Source organism: Oncorhynchus kisutch, linkage group LG15 (genome assembly GCF_002021735.2).
Source record: "Oncorhynchus kisutch isolate 150728-3 linkage group LG15, Okis_V2, whole genome shotgun sequence".
Taxonomy (NCBI): domain Eukaryota; kingdom Metazoa; phylum Chordata; class Actinopteri; order Salmoniformes; family Salmonidae; genus Oncorhynchus; species Oncorhynchus kisutch.
In genome coordinates, this window is record NC_034188.2 from 34,867,841 (window position 1) to 34,880,309 (window position 12,469).

General features: G+C 41.9%; 1 protein-coding gene across 1 annotated transcript in view; it reads right to left on the minus strand.

Annotated features, from left to right (window-relative positions):
- LOC109905240 (protocadherin Fat 4) overlaps window positions 1–12,469 on the minus strand; it is a 96,554-nt gene that overhangs the window by 21,460 nt on the left and 62,625 nt on the right. The window contains exon 6 of the mRNA XM_031790203.1: window positions 11,738–11,912. Within this exon, the coding sequence (XP_031646063.1) occupies window positions 11,738–11,912 (175 nt within the window). The remainder of the gene's footprint in view (window positions 1–11,737; window positions 11,913–12,469) is intronic.

Consider the following 12,469-nt stretch of genomic DNA (forward strand, 5'->3'; position numbering starts at 1 on the left):
GCACAAAATAAATGATACATACACAGGGAAAAAGTAAACAGGTTTTTATCCCAAAATACCAGGCTCAGAAACCACAAGCTCTAATCTTTATACTGTTGAGTCATTACAAAGATGAGTCATCCGTTGTTGTCCCTTCAGAAAAGTAGACCATGTTCACAATGTTGCATTTATTACCAACTATAGGCCTTAGACTTTGAAAGGAACATATGACACGGTAATTTATGATCATACAGTGCATCATTTCAAGGAAGGTGTTTCAAAGTAGAAAATAAGGCAGCCTTTGCTTACATATTCGCTCATTCAAAGGTAATAGATTTTTTAAGACCCCCCCCTCAAGGCCCAAATGAAATGCATGAAACACTGATAACTCTAAATATCATTAAGTTGGATTGTCCTCATTCAATTACATGACCAGTGGCACCAGTATCAAAACATATGAGTCAGCAAACTGCCTAGTAGCGGTGCGATGTGATTGCCATACAACGTGATGAGGACGCGGGACCCAATGCCATACAACGTGATGAGATTAACAGGAATGAGTCATCATTTTGTTTTCGCGGGTTGTTATGGAAGCAGAGGGTGGTGAGTACGGCCCGGTAAATCACTGGAGTCGAGCTCCCTGCCATTCAGGACCTCTATACCAGGCCCAAAATGGTTTTCAAAGACTCCAGCCACCCAAGCCATAGACTGTTCTCTCTGCTACCGCACGGCAAGTGGTGCCAATGCACCAGGCCCTGAATCATCATGTCCCTGAACAGCTTCCAACTCCAAGCCTTAAGACTGCTAAACAAGGCTGCTAAATAGCTAATCAAATGGCTAACCGGACTACCTGCATTGACCCTTTTTTAAACTGACTCTCATACATTGGACTCCACTCACACATACTTACACTGACACCTCAACACACACTACATAAGCCCACACAGATAACATGTGCACACTGACGCTAAACACACACATGCCTAGTCACTTTACCCTTACCTATATGTACATAGTTGCCTCAATTACCTTGTTTCCCTGCTCATCAACTCGGTACTGGTACTCCCTGTATATAACCATATTATTTTTTACTCGTTATTGTTATTCATTAAATCACTGTGTATTATTCCTGGTGTCACTATTTAAATTTGTATTTTTTTTAAATGTTTTAAATCTTTATTTCCAACTCTGAATTGTTGGAAAAATACCCATAAGTAAGCATTTCACTGTTAGACAACCCCTGTTGTTTACATAGCATGTGACAAATACAATTTGATTGATTGATTGATTGAAGCAGATCAAAATGGCCGTCACTCTACAACTGATCCTCTTAATCAAGGAGGTTATTAAGCAGCATTCCATGTCAGTCAGTATCTGTATTAGTTTAAGGTTGCGAACGCTGAGCCAATGTTATCAGGCAAGCTCTGTTTGACAGACAACTTGCGAGAAGCCCTGCAACGTCGCCGGCTAAGGATGTTCTGGTCTGCAGCTCCTCGACCGATTTAACGACTTTAAATCCAATTGGTGTTTGTCTCCGAGTCACTAACTGAGTGAAGCGTGGATATCTATTTAACCTATGGAGACGTAGTGCAATGCAGACATGTTCAGTTGAAATACACCGTGTTCTCCGAAGCCAAGGTGCATGTTTTCCCAGCACATAGAATTGGCCCCTGAGGGTCAGAGTGGAGCCACTGCAGTGCAATAGCATTGTTCCCCTTTTGGGAAAAAAACGGAAGACAATGGGGTTGGAGCAGCGTGTTTTTGTTTTTTAGGTGGGATACTTTTGGCCTCCGTCCAAACCTTTCACTTTTTTTGGTAGGATGTGAATTCACAACCTGTTTACTCGCTCGGGAGAGAAGAAAGACTCGGCCTGCCGCCCCGCCACCGGAGAACCGAAGCAGCCGTTGCACTTGTGTGACCCTTGACCCCATGCCAAGCGCCCAGCGCATCAGGGGCTGGGCGCTAGGGACAGACACTGTTACCCCAGCTAATCTGTGGGTAAGCCTGAAGGAAGCCCACCCCCCCCCAGCCTTAAACCCCATGAAACACTCCTCTCTCTGACCCTGACACTGCACTGAACTCACCCTTGTTGACAGCCAGGGTTCAAACGAAGGCATTTTCCACATCTTTCTGTGTGGATCAGTCTCACACCATCTTACTCTCTCCAGAGTCTGCTTCTTAACCTCCCGGGGATCATTGCGATCACATAACAAGAGCAGCTGTTTCTTGGATCTGCTGTCAAAATGTGTACATAGTTCTAAATCTCTCTCGTTACATTCTGTGGGCTCACAGATTCAGTCATCATGGAATACAATATCTTAGCCGGTATGCACACGTACGCAAATAATGGTGATTATGCATAGTTTTGGTTAGGAGGAAACGTTCCATGACTGCTTATGTGACATTGAATCAGGGGAGGAAGAGACCATAGATATCACCCACACCCATACTTACAATGCTAAATTCCTAATTCTCACCCATATTTGGTAACAAGGCAAGTTAATAATTGGACTCCATTAGTTTGACTGTGACTGCCGAATAAAACAGCGAGAAGGTTATGCAGTTTTAAAGGAAAGCTTAAAGGAAACATTTTTGTAGTTGAAAAAATCTCACTCCATTAGCGTGTAAAGATCAATGATTTCTTTTCAGCTGACTTGTATGGCGAACGTTACCACCACTTGTGACCAATGGCAGGAGAGATATGGCAGAGCTCGGCATACAGCAGGTTTGGCTGTAAGCAAACCTCGTCTCGCCCACCGACACATGACAAAATGCAATCATTGTTCCATGGAAAGAAAGCCGGTGGAAAGTATCACCGGGACGTCTGCAGAACCGGTTGTGCTGCCATGCATTGTGGTTCAAAAGTATTGTTTCCATAGGCAAAACGTCTTCCCAGAAAGCTCTTTCTTCCTGCTGCACCAGCAGTTCTGTGTATTTGACACTATTTACGAGTTAGTATGAAACCGCAACATGTTTTTTCCTGCCATCTCCGGTGATACCCCAGGGTAGGCCCTAACTTCATTACATCCACTGGGGAAAAAGGCTTGGTAATCTATCACATGGTGCATAGCTAGAGGAACACACTGTTTCGGTAGACATGATCCCAAAAATGTCTTGACTAAAGAAATTCATTAAAAAAATTAAACATGGCTGAAATCGAGCTTCAGGAACCATGGGTACGCTTGAGCAGTTGGAAAGGTGCCTGATAAGGTACCAGATAAAGCCATCTGACACCACTTCTGCTCTATTTGAATCGAGTTTGACTCGTTAGCATAATCTTCTATAGGGGTTCATCTTAGGTTGTGTAGGAAAATAAACTGCTTTGATCCGACGTGCCCCTGTCCTGATGATTACACTTTCATACATCAGTATTTACGTCACACTGGGACATATCAACAACACAGCGATACATTGTATATGCTACATGGGGGACTTTGCTGTGATTACAAAATGTTTTGCCAGCAAGCGCTGACTGGCTCAAAGTGTATATATTTAATCAAAATATGTCTTGAAGATTACAGCATGAGGAAATGGTGTTTGGACCCAAGAAATGTGCTCTTTCAATCAGTAAAGAAAATATTTCATCTCGTGGTACCGTGTTTCCAAGACAAAGATTGCCCCCTGAGACTCGTAGTGGAGTCAGCAAGCTCTGCAATAGTGTTGAGACACGATGAACCCAAGCTAAGTCCTGACGAGAGACTTGTCTCCACAGTTAACTTTTTAGTTTCCAACGGAAGAATTCAGACTGATGATATTCAGATAACCTTGTAGATGCCATTAGAGTACGGGAGAAAACAAAAACAAAAGATAGAGACGTTGCGTCATTATGGCCCATTTCACACGCAGAAACACGACACCTCAGCTAAATTCCTTAAGCACAGTATGAGGATTCCTCACCCCTTTAATTAAATCAAAAAAGCAATACCATCTAAGCGTAAAGCATACTCCCCTAGGCTTGTTCACTGACAAAATGTGGGCAGCTGAGACCAAAACATAACTGTCTATTTGATATGTCTAAATTATACCTAATGGCCATGAGAAGAACGATGTTTAGTTCCTCCCTAATATGCAATTATTCCATTTGAGCCTGGGCTCCTTAAAAGACTGTTATTGGTGGGGTCAAATGAGCGAATGGGAGAACCCTAAATAACCCTAGGTGTCAGCGTTCAAAATAACAAGCTCCGAAGACTCACTGGGAGTGCTGTGTTCCATCTGCTCAGCTTGCTCGGCCTTAAACACACACAGACAGTTTTCCTTGTAAGCCGGCCATAAGCCCTCCCCTGTAAGCAATGTCTAGCATAAACATATGGCCGAGTCTAAGCACCTTATTAGTGTACATTACCAGTGGACAAATCACATTAGCCCTGGAAAAGGTGGCATGGGCCATACTTTCGGGGCTGGAGGGGGTACAAAATACATAGGTAATTACAATTAAACTATCTGAAGATGGTGGGAGAGCATATGCCACACATGGAGATCTGTGCAGGGGGTTGACTTGGAGGAAATGGCTGCAACACCCTGAGAAGTGTTGTAACCTCCAGGGATTGGCCAGTCTGAGCTGTGGTAAGAGAGAGGTTTTGGATGTCTTACTGGCACTGGGGATAATCTCTTCCTTCAATATCATCCAGTGATCTATTGTTGAAAACTCCATCAGAAGAATAGCATCGTTGTCCAAACTCTTGGGTTCATTAAAGTTGGAAGTTCCCGGACAGGTTGACTTAGGAAGATGGATGAATGTGTAAATTTATGAGACAGCCATCTGTAGCTGGGAGCTTAAGGCTAAACGGTTAATTACGCTTTATGGACTGCAGCTAGATTGTGTTCTTTTGGGACAGCGTAAATAAAACACATCATTACTCACAGTGAATTGGCCGCCATCTCGCCCCAAAATTGACATTTTTCTCCTTCTGAGAACCTGTTGCTTTGCGACAAAGCTCCTTTTAATGCGCCCGCTCCAACACTCCTGAATGGGGATGGTGAGGCTGTGTGTGTAGGTTGCGAGCTATCCCACCGCTGCGTTTGCCAGACGTAACAAAGTAAACAGGGTTTTTCTCACAGCTAATGAGTGAGAGAATATTAAAAGGCTATTCCCAGCTATAAAACAACAGAACATGCCACTCCCTGTTTCAAAAACCCAATTTCAATCTCAGACGTATTCATCAAATTATACCTAAAATGTTATAGAACTTTCCAATTATTTATGGAGTGCCGTGTCTGAACGGTTTGACATACTTTTCCCCATATGTTATGGATAGGGTTTGGAGACCGACAGACAGAGACAGACAGAGACAGACAGAGACAGACACAGACAGACACAGACAGACAGACAAGAAAAGTCCATTCACAGACAAACTGCCATTTTCTTCTACTGCAGGGCACATACTAAGAGTTTATGAAGTGATTTTCCTTTTGTGCTGTTATTACCATAGCATGTTTAGTTTTTGCTGAACTGTTCAATGGTTCTGACATTGCTGTCGACCAGTAAGCCCGTACAGAGGTCCCCCCCATTCTATTGTAACACAACCTTACCAATGACAATGACTGTTGTTTCCAAAAGTAAAAAAAGAGTGACAACAACTGAAAAAGATCTGTCTATGCCACTAATTTTTAATGCCTATTGGCATAAATTGTATGCCAATGCATTATTTTGGCAGCTAATTGCTCATTTGAGATTAACTGATTCTTTATTTTTACCCTTAAATTTACCAGTAAATTGACTGAGAACACATTCTCACTTACAGCAAAGTCCTGGGGAATAGTTACAGGGGAGAGGAGGGGAGATGAAATGAATGAAGCCAATTGGAAGCTGAGGATGATGAGGTGGCCATGATGGTATGAGGGCCAGATTGGAAATTTAGCCAGGACACTGGAGTCTTATGACAAGTGCCATGGGATGTTAAGTGACCAGAGTGTCAGGACAACCGTTTAACGTCCCATCCGAATGACGGCACTCTACACATGGCAATATCCCCAATCACTGCCCTGGGGCATTGGGATATTTTCTTAGACCACATAACACAAACTGTGATCACGGTTGAAAAGACCTGCTCGGGGTCACAGAGAGCCAGAGTTTTTAAAACATGGATCTCCTGGCTGCCGCAGAGCACAAATTATTCAACCCACACCATCTCTTTAAGACTCTTATCAGACACGAAAGCTATTTTGCACAAACATTAAGTTCCAGAAATTGTTAAGCGGACCATAAACCATGATTGGAAAAAGAGGCATAGGGAAAAAGCTCCTCCACATTATTACTGTGCTGGTTTTCAAGAGTTGATATAGAATGTTACAGGTCTGTTAAAGTTCATTTGGGGGGGCTGATGTTTTATTTGGCCTCGTCTTGTGTTGCCACTAGTCTGCATGGCTGAGGACTTCAGAAATGATCCCATTAAAGATTTATTGTGGCAAGATTTGGACAGTGATTTGGCAAAGTCCCTGCTAAGCTTTTACAACACCTATTACTTATCAGTCATTCTCAAGACTTTGTCAGCTTCACTTTCTGTTGAAATCAGTCTAAGGAGCTAAACACTAATGCGGTCAAGCTAGGTAAGGACATAGGTGAGAGATATTTCCAAAAAACATTTAAAAAAAACATTTTTAAAAAAGGATCTAGAAATAAATCCAAGATGGAGATCATTTTTAAGACGACCAGACCGCTAATTCCTAATGGATGAATCCTATGCTGGGACATAGTATAGAAACCTAAGAAAATGTACAGACCAGATTCATGAGAAGCCATTGAACAACATAAAAGATCCTGTCTTCAAATGGGATGGCCATTACAATCCTTTATCTACTAAGGCGTCATTTAGCCCTGAAAGGGAGAAAGTAAAAACACTTCGGCCCTAATGGCGAGATGTGAAAGAGGGGATCTCTACGCGACGGTAACTGCCACCACAGGCATGGGCCGGGGGATTTACTGTGCCTCTTTAATAAACGGGACCAAACGTCGTGCATGTCAATGTTCCTCCGGGGACGTTTTAACACACGCACATGCACTAGACTAGTCCAACTCCCAGCACTGTTGCCCCCACTGACAGCTTGATCCTCAAGGCAATGGAGATATTCTTGAGTATGAGGGTGAGCACAACTAGCTAACTTCCAACGTCATACAGGAAATACAAATAAAAAGCATTTACACAGAGGAGGTAGTCTAATGGGCATTATAATTATTGCTATAAGCATTCATAAAGGAGCATGGCTCGATGGACAGCCTAAATGAATGCATATACAGTGCCTTCAGAAAGTATTCACACCCCTTGACTTTTTCCACATGTTGTTGTGTTACAGCCTGAATGTAAAATGGATTAAATGTAGATGTTTTGTCACTGGCCTACACACAACACCACATCATGTCAAAGTGGAATTATGTTTTTGGAAATGTTTACAAATGAATTAAGACTCAGTCAACAAGTATTCAACCTCTTTGTTATGACAAGGCTATGTACAAACAGGCAAGACTTAAGTAAAAATGTGCTTAACAAGTCACATAATAAGTTGCACTGACACTGTGCAATAATAGTTTCACAGTATTTTAGAATGGGTACATCATCACCTATACCTGACATACAATTATTTTCAAGATCCCTCAGTCGAGCAGTGAATTTCAAACCCAGATTCAACCACAAAGACCAGGGAGGTTTGCTAATGCCTTCCAAAGAAGGGCAGTTATTGGTAGATGGGAAAAAAATAAAAAATAAAAAATAAACACACACTGAGTTTCCCTTTGAGCATGGTGAAGTTATTAATTATACTTTGGATGGTGTATCAATACAACATTGTAGTTACACCACAATACAATTGACGGAGTGAAAAGAAGGAAGCCTGTACAGAATACAAATATTCCAAAACATGGATCATGTCTGCAACAAGGCACTTAATTAATACTTCAAAAAAATTTGTCAAAGCAATTCACTTTTTGTCCTGAATATAAAGTGTTACGTTTGGGGCAAATCCAATACAACACATTACTGAGTACCACTCTCCATTGCATAGTGGTGACTGCATCATGTTATGGGTATGGTTGTAATTCTTAATGACTGGGAAGTTTTACAGGATAAAAAGAAACAGAATGGAGCTGAGCACTGGCAAAATCCTAGAGGAAAATCTGGTTCAATTTGCTTTCCACCAGACACTGGGAGATGAATTCACCTTGCAGCAGGACAATAACCTAAAAGGCAAATCTACACTGAATCAAGAAGACACTAAATGTTCCAGTGTGGCCGAGTTACAGTTTTGACATAAATCTGTGGCAAGACCTGAAAATGGTTGTCTGGCAATGATCAACAACCAATTTCACTGAGCTTGAAGAATTTTGAAAAGAATAATGGGCAAATGATGCACAATTCAGGTGTGGAAAGCTCTTAGAGACTTACCCAGAAAGACTCACAGCTGTAATCGCTGCCAGAGGTGATTCAAACATGATTTTTTTCATACAACTTTTAAAAAATCTTTTTTTAAATAGATTTTTTACAAATGTTCAAATTTTTCTTCCACGTTCACATTCCAGAGTATTTTGTGTAGATCATTGACAAAAAGTGACAATTAAATCCATTGAATCCCACTTTGCAACAACAAAATGTGGAAAAAGTCAAGGGGTGTGAATACTTTCTGAAAACACATTCACGTTATATCGATGGTTAGAAACTGCTAGCATCAAACCCCGCAGCCGACACAGCTATAGTTTGATGTAAATTACTTTAGGAGATGTTTAACATCTGCAGAGTTAATATAAGTACTGCACTGTAAACATATGGCCTTCTAAAATCTTTTTATTTGTGAGAAGCAATGCTATGACAGTTCACGATGCATGCACAAGGCCAACATGTCATACAATAAATGTTAATTTTTTTTGTGTGTGTGTGTACACGTGTCACGTGTGTACCTCCTTTTTACGATTTTCTATTGTCCTACAGCCTTCTATAGGGATACAAATCGGATTTTCCTTCAGTTGATCCCAGATGTTTGCCCCATATAGCTATTAGAGTTGCCTGAGACTCAACAGTTCTATTATCTCTCTTTTTTTGGTCACACTTTTCCCTCAGAAATTAAGCCAACAACTTTCCACTGCAAGCGGATCTGATCGTCAAGTTTCCCTTCAACAAGCCTCCTTGTAAAACACCTTTATGCAGCTTGTATTTGTGCCACATTTCATGCCGGAGCGCAGATTTCCAAATAATGACAGGAGCGTGCCAAACTCCCTGCTCTCCAGCCAGGAACCATTATGAGAACCAGGACCAGAGAGCTCTTTTGTTTCCATCCATTTCATGACAGATTTCACTCAACAGAGTCAGGCCTGAAACTCCACTCAGCCACTGGTTAACGAGTTTACCTTCGTCGAAACCCTCAGACAGGCCCTGGAACAGTGGCAGCCACAGGATAGAGCAGCAACACAAGCCCTTCCAAATAAGTGGAATTCATTCCATGATCCATGATCCACATCAACCATATTTCAACTACACAACTATTATTAGGCCTACTGTGTGTCACCCAAAGACATCATTGATTTGACAAGAAGGCTAGCTCTGAAATGTGCAATAAAAAAATACTTTAAAAAACGACTAAGTATTTACTTTTTAAAAACTTTTTCCTTTTCTTGCAGTAAAGAAAGTGTTAAAATGAGCTGTACTTGACAGTGATAACATGGGATAAAGTCTTCAACATCTACTGTACCTTAAAGATGTCCTGCCAGATAGTAAATGGGATAACAATTTCCCTCCGTGTCTCGGCCTCAAAAATGTGAGGGTAATTTAGACTGCACTATGATTATGGTTTTTTCGATATTTTGATATTCTATTGAAATCCCTCTTCATGCATCATTTTTTCTTCATGGGGAAACTTCCAAAGTGTTCCATCAAATATTTTGGATTTGTTGAGTAATAGAATCTTGTGGAGCATTCAAAAAGGACCACAATAATTGCCATAATTCATTTAGAATTGTCTATAATTGAATCATAGTATTCAATGTCTCTGAATTTGAGAGTAAGTCACAAATCAAACAAAATCAGCAAGGTTGTGTTACATTTCGTGACTTTGACCATTTTGACTGGAGATGAAAGGTACAGATTGTGCTTTTAAGCCCTTGGCACTTCCAAAACAACCATGAGGGCAAGATGCCACCCAGGTCTGACACCATATATATTTCAGACCTTGCAATCAGGAAAGTCCCTTATTATAATCCAATATCCCAATACAAGCATATTATCGCGGAGTACAGAGAGTGAATCTCAACATTAATTACTCAACAAAGTCTACACCAAGTCAAAAATATCCAGCATTTCTGCTGGTCACATGGTCAGACCAGGGATGAAACAGAACCACCCTTTGACCATGACGACCATGCCAGAGTAGCCCAAAGAAACATATGCTTAACTAACCATACCATGTGATTTGGCTCCAACAAGGATACACATGTACCAACTTAACTGCACATTTACTGACCTCTATGGAATGACAACCTGACCTATTATCTGGATAAAACAAGCTCCACCACCGTATCCAAACAAACAGAGAAGGGCCCTATTCTATCAAATGCAGGATATACACTGAGTATACCAAAAATTAGGATCATACCCCAGTCCTTTTTCCCTCAGAACAGACTCATTTCATCGGAGCATGGACTCTACAAGGTGTCGAAAGCGTTCCACAAGGATTCTGGCCCATGTTGACTCCAATGCTTCCCACAGTTGTGTCAAGTTGGCTGGATGTCCTTTGGGTGGTGGACCATTCTTGATACACACAGGAAACTGTCAAACGTGAAAACCCCAGCAGCGTTGCAGTTCTTGACACAAACCGGTGCGCCTGGCACCTACTACCATACCCCGTTAAAAGGCACTTAAATATTTTGCCTTGCGACTCCTGTGGCGGGCCGGGCGCAGTGCACGCTAACCAGGTCGCCAGGTGCACGGTGTTCCCTCCGACACATTGGTGCGGCTGGCTTCCGGGTTGGATGCGTGCTGTGTTAAGAAGCAGTGCGGCTTGGTTGGGTTGTGTTTCGGAGGACGCATGGCTTTCGACCTTCGTCTCTCCTGAGCCCGTACGGGAGTAGTAGCGATGAGACAAGATCGTAACTACTAGCAATTGGATACCACGAAATTGGGGAAAAAAGGGGGTAAAATTCAACAACAACAAATATATATATTATTATTATTTTTTTGCCTTGCCCATTCACCCTCTGAATGGCACATACACAATCCATGTCTCAATTAAAAATCCTTCTTTAACCTGTCGCCTCCCCTTCATCTACACCGATTGAAGTAAATTAAACAAGCGTCATCAATAAGGGATCATAACTTTCACCTGGATTCTCCTGGTCAGTTTATGTCATGGAAAGAGTAGGTGTTCCTAATGTTTTGTGCACTCAGCGTACATAAAAACCCTGAAAGAATGCATGTTTAGATGAATTTACTCTGGGGGGGAAAAAAACTATGCGTAAGCTTCTAGTGTGAAATCCAGACTGTTCAGATATGTGTTCTATGTCAGGATATTTTGCTCTATGACCATGTGATGCAACACAGATGCATCCTAAAGAGGAGCGCTCATCCTTCGCCAGATATATGCTCCCTTTTCAAAGAGATGATAGACACTAACATGTTGAATATGGTATGCATTTGCACAGGAGCGCCATACTTCAGAAAACCAACGAGAAGTAATAAAACATTGCGGCCGCTATCCATCTTCATGTTGTCTTGTTACTAGACACATTTCACGAGGATTTTGCTTTGACCTCCCCTCACAGGTTTCTCTGCTGTGTTCTTACCCGAGTCGGTTGCCGTGATGACGAGGGTGTATTTTCCCTGCGCCTCGCGGTCCAGGGTCTGGGTAAGGATCAGCTGACCATTGGACGACAGACTAAAGGCTCCTTCCTCGTTCCCACCGCTCAGCATGTAATTCAGCTGGCCATTGGAACCCAGGTCATCATCCCTCGCCATAACCTAGAGTAAAAATAGACACTATTTCAGAGATTCCCAAAAATATGACAATACCTAAATATTGCCTGACAAATGGGACCATTCAAATCTGATATTGGTCTTTCCCAACCCCCGCTCCTATTGCTGCGAGGTTGGGCATAAATCTTGAGACTGAAAGGACTCATTAGTGAGTGCCAGCGCAGTATGGGCGCTGCCTGCTGGGGCACAGATAGAGAGCCACAGCCAGGTTGGCACAGGGATGTGTTCTTGGGTGGCGACCCACCCAACTGGAGCTGTTCCCACATAGCTGCAGACTCATTTCCTCGTAGGTACTGTACAGTAAACAGGCAAACTACACTTCATTTTTTGTGGCTACTCACTGAAGTGGAGACAGGTTGTTTCGAGAACTCATTTAGTTCAATTTGGTTTTTAGATCGTAATGGGTCCAACAGGTTAACTCTGTACAATTTCATATACCAATGATATTTTCTTAAGCAATTCTTTTTTTATCTCAAAAGAGTGAAACAAGAAAACTGATTGGTATCATATATCATTTATTTAATTCGCAAAAACAGGACCAC